The sequence below is a fragment of the Chiloscyllium plagiosum genome, unplaced genomic scaffold, assembly GCF_037043375.1.
Source record: "Chiloscyllium plagiosum isolate Xiang-an unplaced genomic scaffold, Cpla_swu_hap1 HiC_scaffold_8, whole genome shotgun sequence".
NCBI lineage: Eukaryota > Metazoa > Chordata > Chondrichthyes > Orectolobiformes > Hemiscylliidae > Chiloscyllium > Chiloscyllium plagiosum.
Window position 1 is genome coordinate 74,094,283 of NW_028270146.1, and position 22,138 is coordinate 74,116,420.

At 39.0% G+C, this 22,138-nt stretch overlaps 1 protein-coding gene across 4 annotated transcripts in view; it reads left to right on the forward strand.

Moving 5' to 3' along the window:
* pals1a (protein associated with LIN7 1, MAGUK p55 family member a) overlaps positions 1-22,138 on the forward strand; it is a 114,335-nt gene that overhangs the window by 77,087 nt on the left and 15,110 nt on the right. For all 4 annotated transcript variants that reach the window (XM_043697931.2, XM_043697930.2, XM_087989994.1 and 1 more), the window contains 8 exons: positions 1,376-1,522; positions 11,820-11,981; positions 12,152-12,229; positions 13,125-13,308; positions 14,890-14,961; positions 17,902-17,973; positions 19,722-19,889; positions 19,968-20,170. In XM_043697931.2, coding sequence (XP_043553866.1) covers positions 1,376-1,522; positions 11,820-11,981; positions 12,152-12,229; positions 13,125-13,308; positions 14,890-14,961; positions 17,902-17,973; positions 19,722-19,889; positions 19,968-20,170 — 1,086 coding nt within the window. The remainder of the gene's footprint in view (positions 1-1,375; positions 1,523-11,819; positions 11,982-12,151; positions 12,230-13,124; positions 13,309-14,889; positions 14,962-17,901; positions 17,974-19,721; positions 19,890-19,967; positions 20,171-22,138) is intronic.

Sequence of the window (22,138 nt, forward strand, 5' to 3'; positions counted from 1 at the left end):
TGGCTCAAACACGGACAAAAGAACTGGATTCAGTGGTGAGATGAGTGTGACAGCCATTGATATCAAGGCTGCATTTGACTGAGTGTCATAAGGTAGCCCTAGCAAACTGGAAGTAATTGCTATCACAGAGCAAACTCATCACTGGTTGGAGTCATATCTGACACATAGGAATATGGTTGTGGTTGTTTGAGGTCGGTCATCTCCATTCCAGGACATCTCTGCGAGAGTTCCTCAGGGTATTGTCCGAGACCCACTCATATTCAGCTACTTCATCAATAACCTTACACACTCACGCTCACACTCACTCATATGCTCAGATGTGGGATGTTCACTGATATGTCCAAATGAAACAAGATATGGACGATATCCAAGCTTGAGCTGATGAGTGGTAAGTAACATTCACACCAGATAAATGTCAGACAAATGACCATCTGTGATCAGAATCAATCTAACCACTGTCCATTGATATTCAATTGTGTTACCATTGACCAGAAACTTAACTGGACTCGCCATATATACACAGGCTACAAGAGCAGGTCAGATGTTCGGGATACTGCAGTGAGTAAACTCACCACCTGACTCCCCAAAGAATGTCCATATCTATATCTTGCTGCTTATTGTTTTCTTTTAAATCTTAGTTTAAAAGCAAATCTTTTTATCAATTAGGAAAATTACAGCAGTAATAAGATACTTGATATACAAAGCAGTTATTAGAGTTTGATATACCTTGTATTTTCAGGGAGAGAGGGGGTGAAATCAGTTGGCTCAATTAGCTGGACAGCTGCTTTGCAATGCAAAGTAACACTAATAACGTGCGTTCAATTCCTGCACTAGCTGAGGTTACCATGAAAAGCTGTCATTCTCAACCTCTCCCTTTCCCTGAGGCATCATGATCCTAAGTTTAAACCGCCAGTAGTCATCTCTTTCCACTGAGAAAGCAGCCTTATAGCCTGTAGGATTAAGGTGATTTGCCTTTTTAACCTACACTCAACAAGTTGCTGATGCTTGAAGAATCTATTAGTATTATTTCTCTAAAGTAATGTGAAGGGAAAATAAAACAAAACAAGCAACCGCATACACTGGAGATCTGAAACAAAAAAAGTGCTTGAGAAAATCTGCAAGTCTGGTGCCACGTGTTGAGAGAAAAACTGAGTTCATGTTTTGACCCCGGTGGTCCTTTTAGTCAGAACTGTTCTGACGAAGCGTTACTAGAGTTAATGTTAACTCTATTTTTTTTCTCTCTCTGCAGATGCTTCCAGACCTGCTGAGTTTCTCCAGCATTACTTGTTTTTGAAGGTGAAAGGATTTGCTGTTTATAGTACTGCATGAGCAAATTTTAATTGTTATGGACAATCTTTTTTGATCTCTATTTCAGGCACTACTTCAAGCCCATGATGGAGTAGCACAACAAGAAATGCTACTGGAGCCATCAAACGATGATCACGTCTATGAAAGAGTAGCTGAGTACGGAGGAGAGACAGTGAAAATTGTTCGGATTGAGAAAGCACGTGATATCCCCCTTGTGAGTATCAGGTTCTGCTCATATTTTTACATGCATTTTGCATTTACATGAAATGCTAGAATAACAGACTGTTGCTGAATAAATGCTATAACTTCACCTTCGCTAATTGTCATAAGCTAATGTAGAGTCATCCCTAGATTTGACTATTTTTGATGTTAGAACTCCTGTAGTATTGTTCTCTAATTTCTTTGTACCACTTTTGCTTAATCGTGACATCAGGGCTTGCTCAGATAAAATACCAGAAATGGACATAGTTTGCCGAAAAGTAACATGATTGTCAATTTGGAAAGCACGCAGTGATGGGATTGTTCTATTTTAGCACTCTAGGTAAAGCAATCTCCCCAAGTAAGATATATCAGCAGAAATCCTTTGATCCAGGAAAACAAAAAAGCAACAAGTGCCTTGAAATAATCCCATTGCTGAAATAAAGGCTTTGAAGCAAAAAAACTAGGGATCCTGTGTGACCACCTCCACTACTGGTGTCTTGGTGCATGCCTCCTTATGCACTTGTGGAGAGTGACAAATAACATTGCACATTGCCAAAGAGTACTGTCTCTACGGACAAAGTGGCGGTTAATCACCTGAAACTCACTTTGAGCAGGCCATCGCTTGGCATCAGGGATTTGTGTTCGCTAAGCAAAATCAATGGCAGCATTATCATAACTATTCTAACAATCTTGGAAGATGAGCAATTGCATTTATTAAAGCAAAGGAAGATAAAAGAATATACATTTTAGAATCTTTTAGATCTCCTTGAGGTAAAAAGTTTTAACCTGAGACCAAGGTCAGCTGATTTCTTGGGTTCTGCCAGGAATGCTCCATGATGTATTCCAAGGGATTATTCTTATTTGTGAATTAGAATAATGGATATTGATGCAGCAGCGTTCATAATTTTAGTGTAACTTAGAGTCATAGTTGTATAGTACAGAAACAGACAATTGAGGAATAATTATATTACTTTCTAATAGGATATTACACAACTTTTCCAAAAGAAGAGGTACCTGGCCAATAGGGGTTTTCCTTTCCAACAGGACACATTAAGAAATTGAAACCCATGGTTTTCTGCCTTTTTTGTAAAGCATGGAAAAACTTGACATGCCTGCAATTTCTTTATCTGCATAAGTGATTTGCAAAACCCTCAATCACCAGCTTTAAATGAAAAATTATCATTTTTGTTTCATTCTTGGGCTTCCAAGGAGTGTTGTGTGTGATATGGGCCAAGCATAGGCAGGTGGGACTAGCTTGATTTTTTTTTATATATTTGTATATGTAGCAGGAGTCATTCTCTAATAATTTATTCATTTAATGACAAATTGTTTTCCTACTGAAGTTTGCGATTTTGTAGCCAACTGTAGTTTTGCTAATCTAGTGGTGAGATCAACTAAGTTAACGTGTGCTGTGATTGAAAATCGGACCTAACTTAGCTGAAGAGCTCTGCTTGAATTTGAATTTTGTAAATACTAATTAGACATGTCATATTTAATGGGATTTGTCATTTTTTCCTTGCTTTTTCTCCTTCCTATACTGGAAAGATCTGTATCATGGTAGTAAAGCCTCTTCTAATTATCACAGGTTATAATCAACTATTTCAACATGCATCTAAGAATATCATGGTAAGCTCAGCCTAACTACTAACTTGTAAAGTAATTGACCCGACAAAAATGAAACACAACAGTATGATGTGTACTTCATTTTGATACACACTTCTCTGTGGCACAAGTTAGCAGTGTTTGGTTTCAGAAGCTTATTTCAGTTGTGAATGCATACGATGCTAAAGACCATTCCTGGAAATAAATATTGTACTATTTTTGAGTTTTTTAAAATTCATTTAGGAGATTTTGGTGGTTTTAGCTGGACCAACATTTATTGCCAATCCCAAAATGCAAGAATCAAGCACATTGTTATGGGTGTAGAGTCACATGTAGGCCAGACCAGGCAAAGATGAGAGATTTTCTTTTCTGAAGGACATTAGTGAACCAGATGGATTTTTATAACAAACAGTAGTGTTATTGGTTGCCATTAGACTAGTTTTTAGTTTCAGATTTTTATTGAATTCAGATATAACTGTATGCCATTCAAATCCATATCCCCAGAACACTAGCTTGGGGTTCTGGATTATTTATACCCTTCATTGCACTAAACAGTATTTACAGGGCATAGTTAAGAACTTCCAAAGAGCACAATTGATTTATTTCCTTTGTTTCATTGTGTGGGGGCATAACAGTTCAGCGTAAGAGTTGTAATAGGTTGTAAAGAGGCAATTTTGTAGATTGGCAAGAGTTAAGATAAGATGGATAAAATAAATGTGTAGTAACTTTGTAGAATCACTATTGCTGTCACTGCAATTTTGAACTTAAAAGCATTCAAAAATGAGTGTTTGTGATATGAAATATTGGAATGCTCTGTTAGAAATTAAAAATTGATTTCTGGAGCTTCATTTGACATATTTCCCCTTGCAATATATTTGGAAGGAGCTAACAAATGATATCAAAATTTTGCTTGAGAAAGTTTCACTTGAGTGTATTGTAAAATTAATGGATAAAAATAGAAAAGGATTTGGAACAGGTTAATCAGATCCTATGGAATATGAAATGTAGACATGAAATCTGTGTGCACGTACCACTTGATAATTGTAGCATTGACTCGCTCCCCCAGAGAGCAGATTCAAGATTACCAAGTTCAAAACTAAACAGTGCTGAAAATGTGTTGCTGGAAAAGCGCAGCAGGTCAGGCAGCATCCAAGGAACAGGAGAATCGACGTTTCGGGCATAAGCCCTTCTTCAGGCTTATGCCCGAAACATCAATTCTCCTGTTCCTTGGATGCTGCCTGACCTGCTGCGCTCTTCCAGCAACACATTTTCAGCTCTGATCTCCAGCATCTGCAGCCCTCACTTTCTCCTCAAAACTAAACAGTGGCATGAAAAGAAAATAGGTGGTGCCAAGGTGTAAGCTGTGTTTCAATACCTGATTACATTAATTTGAAAGCTCATGCATCATACAGGTTGAGTGTTTAAAATCTGAATTTTTGAGACCAGTTTATATTTTATATATTGATGAGTAAACAATAAGTTGAAGAGTCTTAAAATCAATTTTTCCATTTAACTGCCCTTTAATTTATTGTGGGGGCAGTTGGATTAGTAGATTTAACTGTCGTTTGGATGATAACATCTGGCAGGAATTCCCTTTTAGTCTCCTTTTTTATAGAGTGAGGAATCCTTTGCTCATGTTGTAAAGCTAAACAACAGAATTGTATTTGTGGTTCTCATCCCATCTCAATCTGAGCGGAGGTTAAGACGACAACGCTCACAGCAGCAAATTATTTTTAATCAAATCAGCAGCTGGATAGACAACATTGCCTGGTTGCTCTGATGTCACAGAATATTAATTATCATTCAGAGCAACAATATAAAATATAGTTATAAATATAAAATATAGCCATAATTATGAACTGCTTTGAAGGTCTGCTATGAGAAATCCGTAGCATAAATTGTTGGCAAACGCTACAGAGGACATGAAGAAACGATTTACATAGCAACATGTGGTTTGGATTTCACTTCTTGAAGTATGATAGAAGTAGATTCATTGATAACTTTAAAAGGAATATACAAAGGTTTAAAAAACACACTATGAGAAAATAATAGGAGTTGGACTAGCTAGATAGTTCTGTCATAGAACTGCCATGGCATGACTGTTTTCTCTCTGCATCATTCCATGATTCTGACAAATGTGAAAATTATTTTAGGACTGAGCTAAGGAGAGGTCTCTTCATTTGGAGAGTAGTGACCTTACGAAATTGGGGCCAAATCACTACACATGTACATATTCCCTAAGATTTTGTTGTTTCTATGAAAGTAATCAATATAGCAATGTCAAATCATTAAAACAGTTGCTGATGTTGTATAACCAAAGAATAACATCTACTTCCATAGTCCAATAAAGGAGAGAAACCTAAATGTAATTTCAGTGCCATCAAACAGAGTTGCACAATTGGGCTATTTACAGAGGAACCTCGATTATCTGAACGAGATGAGTGGGTACCATTTCGTTCGGTTAATCGATTAAATGCCTTTCCTCAGGGGCTCGGAATTTTTTGTCTGCTCCCCATTCAGGAGACGAGGCAGCACACCGCATGTAAACAAAAGACGCGGTCAGTGTTGGAAACACGTCTTTGATGTAATGTTTCTATTGGGGCCTCGAGATATCCTTTGGGTAATCCGATATTCGGATAATTGATATTCCTCTGTATATCTCTAAATGTTACCAATTAGTTTCAGTAATTAGAAAGTTCTGAATGTATATTTAAATTAATAATTTATACTGTTTCAAGCAGTATAGTATTCAGATAAAATTGTACCATATTACAACATTAAAAACACTGGGTCTCTGGTTACAGACAAGTCTGGTTTGCGAACAGATTCTGTCTTTGAGTACACTCCACAAGTGGATTTATATGCAAGTCAAGCCATGGTACAAGCCAATACAAAATAGCCATTCACAAGTACAAGGAAATGCTTGCATGTTGGATCTTTAAAATTAATATTAATGCACCCCTGTATGGGATCACATTTGGAAGTACATATATTCATAAGTCAGGCATTCGTAAATCAGGAACCACCTGTGTATATCAGAAAGACTAAAAGTTCTCTTTGTAAATTTTTTAATGTTTTTCAAAATAATTGTCATAAAAATAACTAGTTTGAATACTGTGTCTGGAGAAGATGCTAGCCTCTGATCAGACACTTTTGAATTTGAAATTTAATTTATCTGACAGCATATATAATCAGTCTCACCTGTACAATGGGGCTTGGATCACTCAATGCAGCACAACTTAAAAGCAAGTTGCTTATAAATTGGTTTATAAATATAAAATTAAATAATATTTTGTTAAATATTCTTGGCATGCCCACTGTTGGTGCCCTAGAATTCAGAAATTTAAAGCTTTCTTTACTTTTTGCAGAGAAATAGTTACATTGTTTACCTCTTAAGTCAAGATGAGAAATCTTGCTTCATTTATCTGCTTGTGAAAGTCATTTACAGTGTTCCAAATTGTAATTCTCTATTCTGACTGCACATGTGCAAAGAATTTCTAGTTGGTACTTGGAAATCTGATAAAGTTTGATTTTTTTTTTGTAATGTTGCTAAAATTTGCATTAGATTTTTTTTTGTTGTAACAGATCTAACATTACAACACTTGAAGATTAGGGGCCAGCACTGTGGCTCAATGGTTAGCACTGTTGCGCCTCGGTGGCAGGGACCAGGGTTTGATACCAGACTCTGGCAACTGTCTGTGTGGAAATTGCACGTTCTCACTGTGTCTGCGTGGGTTTCCTCCAAGTGCTCTGGTTTCCTCCATAGTCCAAAGCTGTGCAGGTTTGGTAGATTGGCCATGCTAAATTGCCCACTGTATCCAGGGATGTGCCGGCTATGTGTGCTAACCATGGGAAATGCAGGTTTAGAGGGGTGGGTCTGGGTGGGATGCTGTTCAGAGGGTTGGTGTGGACTCAATGGGCTAAATGGCCTGCTTCCACACTGTAGGGATTCTATGATTCCAAACTCAGATATTGAAGCGGGAAGAGGGTAAGGTGTAATTTTTAGTAATTCTTAACGCATGAAATGAGAAGGACCCTTTTTAATTTTGTAGTGCAGATGATTGTAGCAACATTTTGAAATTGATTGATAGTTTTGTTAATGTTTACTGTGCAGATTTTACCATTCAATAGCATTTCAAATAAAATTGTCCAAGTTAAGGTAGCAAACTTACTACCTAGGAGGATTTTCACAATTTGGTTGTTTTAATTTGTAGTTTAGTATATTATACAGGCACACATTTCACTCAAACAAACTACCTACATATTTAAAAGATAAATCACTGAAGTCCTTCCAGAGTTTTAGGGCGCGCTCTCATTAGGGAGAGTGCGCCCTAAACTGGTCACAGTTTAACTTGTGGGTCACCATGCTTCCAGTGAAGGACTCCATAGAAGAGTCCTTTTGAGGTAACCTCATCAAGTGCAGGAATTGAACCATGCTGATGGAGTCATGGTATTACAAACCAGCTATCCAGCCAACTAAGCTAATCAGTCTTTAAGACTCACTATGTTATAGGTTGTCTACTTTTCTGTTCAAGTACTGCATTTTGATGTTTAGAAATTAGGATATTTTAGTTTAGCCTTCCATTACCTTAATTGCAGTGATATATCAGTTGTTTTATTCTGACTCCTACTCCAGTTTACCCTTCAAATGAGTGATGCAGCACCTAAACAGCGGCTTAGATTAGGGTGCATTGATAAATTACTCTACTGATTATTTGTTAAAATGTTGTAATGTTTTGCCAAAACCTCATTTTAGTATTTTTCCAAGCATGAGTCGACGCATACAGTCACATTAATTTGAAGATATTTGGATGCCACTTCTACCCTTCATTCTTCTTATCCCAGAGGTTTCTTTAATTTATATTTTATCCCCATCTAGTGGCTTTATTGAGAAGTTTCATGTTGCCATATAATTCAGGTTTTCCCCGCACCCACTCTTTGCCACTCTCTGTGCTGAAGGTCTGCTGTTGATGCCTCACACTCAGATTTAGTCGTCTTGGCATTGACATTTATGCACAAAACTTTTTATGCAATGCTCCTGATTAATAGGGTAAAGTCTTAGCTGCATAGTTGGATAACTGGTGTCAGAGTTGCAAAAAACTCTGGTTAATGTTTCAGGTCCAGTGACATCTCTTCAGAACTGGTTCAAACCATTCCACACATTCTGCCATACCTGCTGAATTTTTACAACGATTTCTATTTTTGTTCATGATTTCTAGAATCGCAGTTCTTTCAGCTTTTTGTTTAGTGTTATTATAGCTGAGCTGTTTAGTTTTGTTTGGAAAGGTGTGGCAGACAGCTCTTGCCAGTAGTTTCTCATGTACTTGCTGCCCTTGACCTCCTAGATGGTAGTGATCGTGAATTTAAAGGTGTTGCCTCAGGAAGTTTGGTGTGTTACTGCAGTGCAGCTTGTACATGGTGCATATTGCTGCTACTGTGCATCGATGGCAAAGGGAGTGAATGTTTGAGGATGTGCTGCCAATCAAATGACTGCATCAATCTGGATAGTATCAAGCATCTTGAGTGCTGTTGGACTATATTCAAGGAAAGTAAGATATATTCCATCACATCCTGTCTTCTGCCTCGTTGATGGTAAAAAGACTTTGGGAAGTCAGAAAGGGAATTGCCCTTTGCCAGATCCATTGCCTCTGAGCTGTTCTTGTAGCCACAGTATTTAGCAGCCCTGTTTCTGCTTAATGTCAAGGGTGATCATTATATTGTCTCTTGTTGGAGATGTACCTTGATGTTTTCGGCTCTAACCATATTGTTCAGGTCTTGCCAGTTTTGGAAATTGATTGCTTCAGTATCTGAGGAGTTGCAAATTATACAGTCATCAGCAGACATTCCTGTCTGATCTTATGATGGAACAAAGCTCATTGTTGAAGATGCTTGGGCCTCGTACACCACCCTGAAGAACTTGAGGGCTCTTTTAGCATAATGGTAACATCCCTACCTTGGAGCCAAGAGGTCTGGGTTCATGTCCCACCTGCTCCACAGGTGTGTAACAATGTCTCCAAACATTAGAAAATATCAACTCTGATGTACTCCTGCATAAATGTCTGGAGCTCAGATGACTGCGTTCCAGTGACCACAAATATGTTTGTTTATTTCTGTACTAGATGTGACTCCAACTAACAGATATACACAGATACCTCAAATACTCCTTGACTAGTTTTGCTTTACTTATTAGTTTGGCTGGTTGTCTGGCTGGCTTGTTACGCAGAGTGACTACGACATTTTGTGTTAAACTCTTGTATTAGCTGAGGATACCATTCAAGGTCCCACTTTCTCAACCTTGCTCTTTACCTGAAGCATGGTTAAATTCACCACCGGTTTTGTCTCCTCTTTCTGTCTCAGCAAGCAGCCCTAAGGTTCCTTTGCCTTTTTTTTTGTTTGTCAAGGCTGCCTTGATGTAAAGATTGGTCACATGCAGCCTTGACCTCAAAGGCTGTCACTGTATCCTTGCCTGTAGTGTTCAGTTCTTTTGTCCATGTTTGAACCAACACTGTATTGTGCTTTGGAGCTGTGGCCCTGGCAAGCCCAAACTGAGCATTAGTGAGCAATTTATTGTCAAATAAGTACTGCTGATAGCACTGTTCGTGGTCCTTTCCATCGCCTTATTGATCAAATGTAGACTGATGGGGCGGTAAATGACTCTGTTTGATTTGTCCTCCTTTTTTTGTATCTAAGACTTAGCTGAGCAATTCTTCAAAATATTAGGTAGATGCACGTAATGTAGAACAGCTTGGCAAGTTCAGGAGCACATCTTTAGTAGTATTGCCAAAATGTTGTCAGGACCCATAACATTTCCAGTATCCAATATTTCGGCCGTTTCTTGCTAGCGTGCAGTGAACCAAATTGACTGAAGACAGAATCTGGGCACATCCGGGCAAGTGCAAGATAAATTGGTTTCAGCCTTATCTTTTTGCACTGATGTGCTGATCCACCCACTCGAAGGATGGGGACTTAGTGGAGTCACCTTCTCCATGAGTTGTTTAATTGTCCATCAACCTTCATAACTAGATATGGCAGGAATGCAGAACTTAAATCTAATCTCTTGACTGCGGAATTGTTAATCTCTGAGTAGCAATTGTTGCTTATGCTGTTGGTCATGCATGTACTCCTGTCTTGTAACTTGGGGGGCAGTTGGCTGGATGGTAGCTTGCAATGCACAGGTTCAACTTGTGCATGGGCTGAGGTTACCATGAAGGCCACTCCTCAATTTCTCCCCTCACCTGAGGTGTGCTGACCCTCATTAAGCCACCACCAGTCATCTTCATGTAATGAGAGAGCAGCCCCATGATTTCTGAGACTGTGATGTCTTTACTGGGTGCTGCTCCTTGCATGTCTTCACTTTGCATTGAACCAGAATTGCTGCCCTGAATTGATAGTAGAGTGAGGGATCTGCCAGACTACAAGCTTATAGATTGCTTCAGTACATTTGTTGCTGCCAGTTTGTGAATGACTATCACCTGATGAAGGAGCGTCGCTCCGAAAGCTAGTGTGCTTCCAATTAAACCTGTTGGACTATAACCTAATGTTGTGTGATTTTTAATTTTGCACACCCCAGTCCAACACCGGCATCTCCAAATCAGTTTCTGAATGGCCAGTGTTGAGTTGCTCGATCTTTTCAAAGCCTATCCTGTTTAGCACAGTGATGCATCCCACAGCATAATAGAGGTGTATCACCACTGTGAAGACAGTGGTTCATTTCCACAAAGACTGTATGATGGTCACATCTACCAATACTGTTAGGGACAGATGTGACTTCAGCAGGCAGATTGGAAAGGTCTGCGATCAAGTATGTTTTTACCTCTGGTTAATTTGTTCACTATCTGCCACAAAACCAGTATAGCCGCCAATGTTCATCCAGACTAGCCAATTTAATCAGCAATGTTGCTGCCAAACTCCACTCTTCATGGTGGTCATTTGGCTGGTTCCATCCAGAGTATATTCTGTGCACTTGCTGTCAGTTGTGCTTCCTCGAAACAGTGCTTAACACAGCAATACTGATTGTTGAGATGAGCAAGGGTATAGTAATAAGTAGGATGTTTCCTGGCTCATGTTTCACCTAAAGCCATGAGACTGAGGTCAGGAGTTCGTGTTGATGACTCCGGCAATTCTTTACCAACTGTATAAAATTGTGCTGCCACCTCTACTGACAGTGGAACAAAACACAACTAGAAATGCTGGTATTGTCTGGGATATTGTGTATAAGGTATTATTCCAAAATTGGTACTTGACTAATGTGAGACATTTCTCCTAATTGTGCCACAACCTCCAGTTGGTTGGTAAGGAGGACTTTGTAGCGTCAACAGGGTGAGTTTGCCATTGTAGTTTCTAATGTCAAAGGTCAACATCAGGTGTTCTATCTGGTTTCACTCGTTTGTCCGAGACATTTCGCAGCTTGATGCAACTGCTTGGCCTAAAACAACAGAAGTCTGAAGAAGTTTCATAACAGACTTGAAATATTAACCTTGTTTTTCTCTATGTAGAAGCTACCTGACCAATTGTGTCTTCAGCAGCTTCTGTTTTTGTTAGTATTTTGAGTTGATTTCTTTCCTCCCCTTCTGTGCACTGCTGTACCCCCACCCTGTACACACCACTATTACTGACAGCTGATTTATCAATAGTCTAGGCATTCAACCTGCCTGTCTAGTTCACCAAAACCTGAATAACTTGTGTTTTCTTTTTGTATTCCTGTAAAGGGAGCTACGGTACGTAATGACGTGGAATCTGTCATTATCAGTCGTATTGTGAAGGGTGGTGCTGCAGAGAAGAGTGGTGTATTGCACGAAGGGGATGAAGTCCTTGAAATAAATGGGATTGAGATTCGTGGGAAGGATGTTAATGAGGTGTTTGATTTGCTGGTATGTGATTTTTAAAAATACTTTCATTTTATTTTATAAATTTCTGTTGCTATTTTTCTGTCCATCTGATCCTTATGAAACACTGTGTGGTTTTCATGTTTCTGGTATTACAGAATTGCATTGACTGATATTTAGATGCAGCCCAGCATTTCTTTTTGTTATCCATATAGGCTGATATGCATGGTACACTGACGTTTGTGCTGATTCCCAGTCAGCAGACCAGAAATCCTCCTACCAAAGAGATGGTGGTAAGTAAGTAATGCTTCAAGCAATATTAGAAGGTACCCATAGTGATATAAGTTAACAATTGTTTGACCATATCTTGTAGATTTAGCAGATTAACTTCAATTTCATCAAAATAATTTTAGTATTTATTTTCCCCAATCAGTCCCATATGTCAACTTTTTCAAATTAAACAGATTGAACACTGAGTAAGTGCTTTGTTTGGGCAAGGTGAAATGGGTTTCTCCCTCTACTGGTCAGGGGATTCAAAATTAGAGATTTTTTGTGGCATTATGGTGAGTTATCAGTACCAAGGTTGAAGCCTCTCTTTTAATGAAAAACTGGAGATTAGGTTGTCTTTATCCATAGAAAATTGTTCACTGATTAAGTCAAAAGTTTCAAAGCCCTGTAATATATGTACTGATATTTTGTTTTTTTAAAGTTGCATTGATGGATTAGGGTTCAGTGCAATTCAGTGTCCAGTATGTTAAAATCATAAGTATAATCTGTATGGTATATGTGCTTGCAGCGAGCTAATAAACAAAATTTCCATTGTCGTGGAGCATGCTCATAATTCTGAAGGGTCAGTGGACCCAAGACATGAGCTCTGATTTCTCTCAACGAATGTTACCAGACCTACTGAGATTTTTTTTTGTTCTAATAATTTAGTTTATTATGTTTTGTCGTGTGAACTGCTATCAAACCCTGAGTGAAAAGTGCTATGAAAGGGCCAAGAGCTTCCCACTTTTAAACTGAAAAGTAAATTCTAGGAGCTGTCAGGCAAACTGGTTAGAGATCTCGTTTTCCAAGTTTTGAATTCAAGGTGGTGATGGGAGTGGATGAGAGAAGAAAAGATTGCTTTTAAACTTTTTTAAAAAAGGAAAATCTGCACGTTTTTATTAATAGCAACTATTCCTTCAGGTACATGTGAAAGCGCATTTTGATTACGACCCCTCAGATGATCCTTATATTCCCTGTCGCGAGCTGGGGTTGTCTTTCCAGAAAGGAGATGTGCTTCATGTCATAAGTCAAGAAGACCCAAACTGGTGGCAAGCTTACAGAGATGGTGATGAAGACAATCAGCCATTAGCTGGACTTGTTCCAGGTAAGACATGAGTACACAGCGACGATTTTTGAACTACAAGTAGTTCTGGGATAACGGAAGTTTCGGTGGCATGATTCGACTATGCTGTCGTTGAAGAATTAGGGAGCAGTATTTTGAAGAACGCTTTCCTCCATTGATAATAGTGTGATTTCCAGTGGGGATCAATTCGCGTGCTTTGTACTGCACATGCACCCATGTGCACACCAAAATCTCTGCACCATTCTGCACACAAGCTGTTCTGTGCGTGAATCAATGTCCTTGCTGTTCTGCACATGCACCAGTGTCCACATGTGCAATGTCGGTGCAAGGCTTCATGCCATCCTGTACATGCACGATGTCAGCTGCCAGCAGAGCAGCTTTTTGTGAGCAATACTCGACAGAGAGCAGCTTTCTTACATTTTTTTACATGTACTGTGTTAAATTTACTTTTGTTTCGTTAATAATATGATTTCAACCTTCATTCAGGCTGTACTATACTTTGTGTTAGGCGTTTGGGTGAGTTTTTGAGTGATTGTGAATGAGGTTTTCTTTTTTGCTGGTCCGCCCCTAGCCCCACGTTTTCCATTGGCCCCATTATTTCTATTAAGCAAGTGTTTTGCTGGACTGCAACTCAGGTGTTATAGGAGAACTACCTGTATATGCTACATTTGTGCATCTCGGTTGTGAAAAGAGGTCCATGCCATTTGTGACTAAAGGACAATTACTGCAAAACAGTCAGCTTTTGTCTGTGTTTTACATGCTTTTGTTAAAATGCTATTTTGTGAAATCAAAGTGAAAGGTTAATTCTACAGCTGGTATACAATTGGCTGTTCCAAAACTCAATCTAACCTCGAGTGAAGTAATGCTCATGCTAGAAATAGAATGCAAAATCTGAAAATGCTGGAAATACAGGTCTGAAGAATGAAGCAGAATTAACATTTTAGTTGGTTGACTTTTTTCTGCCAATGTAATATCTATTCAATATAAACTTCATTGGTAAGTTGTTTTTTAAAAAAGATTCTGCTGTTCAACTGAGATGCATGTATACATGAGCATTTGTAAATTTTGCCAGCAATGAAGAACATATTTTTGTATTTTTTTCCCAGAGAGACATGAAATTTAATCATAAATCATAAAAACCTTCTTGCTATATTGCCAGTAAAGCTTAAGGCCAGCTCTCAGCCCAATAATTCATTTTTTGAATGAGAATTGCAGAGCGTCGCGTAAACTGTCTCGGATCTGTAGTTTGGTTTTATTTTGAATAGATTTAGTATTATTCAGTCTGAAATTGCTTATACATCTTGTTTAAATGCCAAACATTTTATTATGAAATATAATGGGTTGTATAATTGCATCCCTTGTCTTGAAACCTGATACAACAAAGAAGCTCTGTTTTGTTGGTAACCTTTCTCAAAAATACAAATTCTGATTTGTCAGCTTTGTTAGAAATAGATGTTTTGAGTTTTGTAGTATCTTCACGGGTCGAACAGCACAAATAATTTTTTCCTGATAATGTTTAAAAAGATTAAATTCATCTTTAATCTAGCTTGCAGCCAAGTATCTTACTTTTTACAGTAATCTTTTTCCTTTGTATATAAATAGGGAAAAGCTTCCAGCAACAAAGAGAAGCCATGAAACAAACCATTGAGGAAGACAAAGAGCCAGAGAAATCAGGTTAGAAGTAACTTAAATTCAAAGTCATGTTAGTGTAACTTTAAAATGTAAACAAATGAAATGAAAATTGGGAATACAGAATGGTCATAAAATGTATTTGTGTTATACTGTTGCCCATACTTTGTCTGACAGGGAAAAAAATATATAATTCAAGTAACACCATGATTAGCTAGTTGGTCTTGCATAGCAAAGATCCAGATATGGATTCCAGCTCGACTGTGTTCCTTTAAAGTGGCAATTGTATACATTTTTTTTCTGATTAGTGGCTGGGCCACTAGTTAATGGTCACAGCATTTGGACAGGAAGACATGTTTGTACAAACTGTACGCTGGAGCACATATGGAACAATCAGTGCTAGAAAGTAACCAACATGAGAGAACGCAAATGTGTCAGAATCTCCCAAATCCATTCACAACACCTTGTTTAACCGAAGAATTTTGAATTCATCAGGGGAACATTTTCGTGATTTTAAAATAATGCTAGAAAAAAAAACTTCCTGCATGTCTTTGATAAGTAACTTTGTTCCAAAGTCTGTCTTCATTTTAGGCTGTACATGGAAGATAAATGCTTCAGTGCATTTTAAAACTACTTAGCCATTGATTAATTGGTTATTCTAAGATTTTTGCAATTAAACTGCTCATCATTTACAAATTCATGAAGTCCAGCTGCCTAGTAATGCAGAAAATGAATTTGGATGGTACAGCGATGTACAGTTTTCAAAATTAATTCAGCTTCAGCACAAATAGTTGAGAATTTTTGTGTAATATGTTGTTAAGCAGCTATGAAACTGAACGGCTCTTAGGATTGTCGCTCGTTATGGTTTCTGTTTTAGATTGCCTTGTACATGTTGACTGCTAATTGGGTAGATACCAGTGAGGCATTCAGAGAATTACTTAAGTTTTAAAAATACAGCTTGGCAGGCTGTTTAAAGATTGAAGCTGTTGCTACCTTAAATGGAGTTTTTTTCATAAGTCAAAAGTCGTTAAGTGTTGAATGTTATGATGGCATGCTGAATAAAGCAATTTATATTACAAAAATAAGGGACTTTGTTTCATTAAAGGTAAACAAATATTACTTTAGTTGGTGTCCATTAAATCATAGTATATTGTAATATTCTAATTTATTATACAGCATTTGGTGTCCCAATTTAGTTACAAGTCATTATTAAATTATGAATCTGAAGTTTAGCTGCGTTATAAAGATAAGAACTGAAAAATGTGTTGCTGGAAAAGCGCATCAGGTCAGGCAGCATCAAAGGAGCAGGAGAATCGAAGTTTCGGGCATAAGGAAACGTCGGTTCTCCTGCTCCTTTGCTGCCTGACCTGCTGTGCTTTTCTAGCAACACATTTTTCAGCTCTGATCTCCAGCAGCTGCAGTCCTCACTTTCTCCTATAAAGATAAGAAGTCAACCATTAAACATTTTGAAGTTGGTTTAATTTCAAATATCAATAAAGGTTAACAAAAGGCATTGGAATCCTGAGCTTTCAAATGATTGCTGTGTTGTTGCTATTACAGCAGACTCTGAAAGTTATGGTATCCTGTTTGCGATGTAATTATTTTTCAGGCAGTTTGGAAAGAACCCTGAATGAATCAAAAATACTGTATAATCAGTACCTGGCAAACGGTTACAGGTAATTAGTAAACAAAAAGGCATGACTTCATGTATTTCATGCAGCAAATTCTGATCATCTGGAATACAGTGCTATAAAGGGTGGTAGAAGTAGATTCAGCAGTAATTTTCAAAAGGAATTGAATAAATTAAGGACTATAATTTAGAGGTTGAAAATTAAACTCACATAGCTTTTTGAAAGAGAAACTCAGCAGCTTTGGTAGCATCTGTGAGAAGATAACAGGGTTAACATTTCAGATTGAAGTCAGAAGTTTCACAACACCAGGTTATAGATTTATTTGAAATCGCAAGCTTTTGGAGCACAGCCCCTTTGTCAGGTAAAGTGAGAGAGAAGAGCACACAGATGAGTTTATAGGCAGAGATCAAGGGCAGAGAGATCAAAAGATCTCTCATCTGGTGAGAGTGGAATGTCAGATAATAAGTCTCCAAGTGACCAAGAGTTTTAGATGGTGAGTAAAGTATCAACAGCTAAATAACTAGCCAAGGGATGACCTATAATCTGATTGAGGTAGAGAGATAATTACAAAAACTTAAAATTAAAATGGGAACTAAACAACTGGAATAACTTAATAGTATAAGAGTCACATGCTGAGGATCTAACTGAAGTAATAACTGTATAAACAAATTAAAATAGAGAGAACAAATCATTTTATCAAGGTGATGGTATCAAAACAGGATAATAAGGAAGATTTTACAAATTCAGAAGTGTAGTGGGGTCACATGTAGCGCGACATGACCCCAAGATCACAAGGCAATCATCACGGGTACGGAAGTTGGCTATCGGTTTCTGCTTGGCAATTCTGCAATGTGTATTTCAATGTCCACTTGGAGGACGCTTATCCGAAGATTAGTGTTCCCTGACTGAGGGGAAACGTTCCTGTCTGGAGGTTTGTTGCATAGGTATCCATTCATCTGTTGTCATAGCATCTGCATGGTCTCGCCAGTATACTATGCCTTGGACATCCTTGCCTCCAGTGTATGAGATAGACAACATTGGCAAGTTGTAGTTTGGAAATCCTAGCTACTAACCGAGCAGATGAAGAGTCACTGGACTTCTGCCAAACCAGCTGAATTTCTCCAGGAATTTCTGTTTTTATTTGAGATCTCCAGTATCTACAGTTCTTTATTTAACTTGAGCTTTTTGAAAGTGTCAGCTCGGGCACTTTGGTTAAAATAATGAGAATTTTTTTATTCGAACCTTGTCCACTCTTTACACTGTGTAGTATGTTTTCTGTTTAAAAGTTAGTCTTGCAATTTATTTTAAATACTTGGTACAGAATGACATCAGGCCTAACATTTTTTAATTTTAGGTAAACTTTGGTGTGCTAAGAAAAATAAGAAGAAGCGGAAGAAGGTGCTATACAATGCAAATCGAAATGATGGTATGTATAAGAAATATGGCTCATTTTAATATATGGATCTTGATTTCATGAAATGTAACCACCATGGTGCAGCATTTGCTAAAAGCATACTAACTTATGACTGAAGCTTAGTGAGTTTTGCATTGAAATGTGGTCAGGATGTTTCAACATGTCAAAAGTCTTTTCATGTGACAATTAATCTGCTCATTACCGATGTTCCTTACATTTTAAAACAAAATGTCAGTGGAAGTGATTGACATCCATCTTCAGCTCTACTGGAACAGACTCAGTTATTAAAAAAATGGGTCAGGCCCTTTGTCTCAACTGACTGCTCATGCTGGCCACTCTATACTGCCCAGTGTATGCCAAGGCAATAGTTAGTTCCATTGCTGCTAGGGGAGAAAGGGCCCAGTTCAAATTGCTGAAAATTGGAATGAGATGACAGAGCAAAAGGGTTAATTTGTATAATGATGCAATACTAGTGGCAAAGGGAAACTATGTAAAGAAAAGCAACAAAGAGAGAAGTATTAGGAATTTTAGGAAAGTTGCTAAAAACTGACATACTGTAGGAATGAACAGAAGTACTATGAAGCAAACACGTTAACTTTTTAATGTAAAATTCAAAATGTTCGAAGGGTAGCCGAGGGAGTGTTGCTGAACAAAGTGTTGCAGGTTCACAGTTCCTTGAAAGTGGAGTCGCAAGTAGATGGGATAGTGAAGAAGGCATTTGGTATCCTTTCTTTTATTGGTCAGAGTATTGAATACAGGAATTGGGAGGTCATGTTGTGGCTGTACAGGACATTGGTTAGGCCACTATTGAATATTGCGTGCAATTCTGGTCTCCTTCCTATCGGAACGATGTTGTCAAACTTGGAAGGGATCAGAAAAGCTGTACAAGGATGTTGCCAGGGTTGGAGGATTTGAGCTATAGGGAGAGGCTGAACATGCTGGGGCTGTTTTCCCTGGAGCATCGGAGGCTGAGGGGTGACCTTATAGAGGTTTACAAAATTGAGGGGCATGGATAGGGTAAATAGGCAAAGTCTTTTCCCTGGGGACAAGGAGTCCAGAACTAGAGGGCATAGGTTGAGGGTGAGAGGGGAAAAATATGAAAGAGACCTAAGGGGCACCTTTTTCACAGAGGGTGGTACGTGTGTGGAATGAGCTGCCAGAGGAAGTGGTGGTGGAGGCTGCTACAATTGCAACATTTTAAGAAACATTTGGATGGGTATATGAATAGGAAGGGTTCGGAGGGATATGGGCTGGGCAGGTGGGACTCGATTGGGTTGGGATATCTGGTCGGCTTGGACGGGTTGGACCGAAGGGTCTGTTTCCATGCTGTACATCTCTGACTCTATGTATGTATATTAAGTTATAGTCCAGCAGGTTTAATTGGAAGCGCACTAGCTTTTGGAGCAACGCTCCTTCATCAGGTGATAGACTATCACCTGATGAAGGAGCATTGCTCCAAAAGCTAGTGTGCTTCCAATTAAACCTGTTGGACTATAACCTGGTGTTGTGTGATTTTTAACTTTGTACACCCCAGTCCAATACCGGCATCTCCAAATTATGTATATTAAGATTTCTGTGTTTCCCCCTTAGCGGTTTCTTGTACTTTCAGCTGCCCCCTCAAAGCCCTTTCCGTTTGCTTCCCCATTTTTTGTGTATGCCTTTGAAGGTCATCAAAGAAAAATTGGATAGGTGTAGATATAAATAGCGTATCTGATTTAATCTTTGTGAATGACTGTTGTATTTCTGTTTTCCACCAACAGACTATGACAACGATGAGATCTTGACCTATGAAGAAATGTCACTATATCACCAACCTGCAAGCAGAAAAAGGCCAATTGTTTTGATTGGTCCCCCAAACTGTGGTCAGAATGAACTGCGACAGAAACTGATGGAAAGAGAGGTTGATCGTTTTGCTCTAGCAGTACCTCGTAAGTTATCTGAACCATCTAGCTTTAACTATGTTCAATAGTATGTTTTCTGTCTCACTCATTTCTTTACATTTGTAGATACAACACGACCTATGAGAGATGAAGAAGTAAATGGGCGAGATTACCTTTTTGTGTCACGGCAGTTTTTTGAAGCAGACATGGCAACTAACAAATTCATCGAACATGGGGAATATGAAAAGAACCTTTATGGCACCAGTATTGATTCAGTGCGACAAGTGATCAACTCTGGAAAAATATGCCTGTTAAATTTACATACCCAGGTAAGCTGCTAAAGTACAAGTTATGAAAGCAAAATATTATAGAAATCTGAAAATCAGAAAATGCTGCAAATAATCCTAGGTCTGGCAGTATTTATGAAAAGAGATTTAACATTTTGGATTTATGAGCATTTGTCTAAACTTGCAAAAGTTAGATATATTATTTGGATAAAAAGATTTTTGTCAACATTTAAGTAGGAGACAAATGGAATATTTTTAATGCTAGGTATTTGACAGTTAAGTAATAACAGGTCAACTACAATTCCTCAGTGAATTAATAAAGTGAAATGAAGAGACAAAATGACTTGTACAAATCAAGCGAGGGGAAGGAGAAGAGGTTCATTGTCACAAGTGTAGATTGTATAAAAACATGAAAAGATAATGAACAGCTGATCGAGCCAGAGCCCAAGGTAGAGTGGCTGAACACTTTAACTCCCCCTCCCATTCCGCCAAGGACATGCAGGTCCTTGGCCGCCTCCATCGCCAGACCTGGCCACACGACGGAAGGAGGAAGAGTGCCTCATCTTCCACCTAGGAACCCTCCAACCACATGGGATGAATGTAATTTTCTCCAGCTTCCTCATTTCCCCTCCCCCCACCTTATCTCAGTCCCAACCCCCAGATTCAGCACCATCCTCTTGACCTGCAATCTTCTTCCAGATCGCTCCACCCCCACACCCCCTCCAGCCTCTCAGCCCCTCACCCTCACCACCTTCCACCTATCGTATTCCCAGCGCCGCCCCCCCCCCACCCCCCCCCCCCCACCCCCCCCACACCTTTTATCTCAGCCTGCTTGGCACACCAGCCTCATTCCTGAATAAGGGCTTATGCCCAAAACATCGATTCTCCTGCTCCTCGGATGCTACCTGGCCTGCTGCGCTTTTCCAGCACCACACTTTTCAACTCTGGTCTCCAGCATCTGCAGTCCTCACTTTCTCCTAGTTAGAGTGGCAGTATGAAACAGTTAAAAACAAAGCTTTCAGTTCTGCAAAAAAAAGTTTCGCCAGAAGAAGTGAGATTTAAAGATGAAAATAAGTTGGAATCTAATGATGGATGTAGGTTAGGAAATATTCTGAATGACATCTTCCCTTATTAATACTTTGGGTAAGTAGTGGACACCAATCCCTCTGAGGAGAGAAGAGAGAAGCAAAATTCAAGATTTTCATGTCCAGCACAAATTGACATAAATGACTTAAGTTGGTAATTATCCTCGAGTTTGAGCCTGGCAAAGAGATTAGTGAAATACTGCCAATCGTTCAAGGAACAGTGGACATGCAAGATGCTAGTAGCCTGCAAACAGTTTTCATACACCAAGTGAGGTTCAAAACAGAGAGAAAATTGTAGATCCTAGAATCTGTCCTCAATTCTGTAAAATAATGGAATGACTTTCAGGAGCTAACAAGAGGCAGAACCTCAGCAAAAGCTAATTCTTCATGTGAGTTGTCTGAGTCATGGGGAAGAATATAACAAGAAAACAGGTAGCTGCTAGGCACTGAGAGGTATGAGTCGGTAAAGTATAGCAGGTCAGGCAAATCCAAGGAGCAGGAGAAAAGGGGCTCAGAGTTAAATTTGAGGGTGGGGCTGAAGGGAGATAGATGGGAAAGCGCTAAGTAGATCCAGATAGTAGGTGATGGTGATAGGAGGGAAAATGGACAGGTGGGACAGTTCAAGAGGGAGGTGCTGTGTTGGAGGATCGGACCTGGGATGAAGTGGGGGAAGGGGAGTCATTATTGCTGTATGGTTTGAGGGTTTCAAGGCGGATGATCTGTTCTTCCTCCAGGCGTCAGGTGGCTTGGATTTGGCAGTGAAGGAGGCCCAGGACTTGCATGTCCTTGGTGGAGTGGGAGAGGGAGTTGAAGTTTTTGGCCATTGGGCGGTGGGGTTGTTTGGTCAGTGTGTCCCAGAGATGTTCCCTGAAACGTTCTGCGAGTTGGTGTCCTGTCACCCCTATGTAGGGGAGATCACATTTGA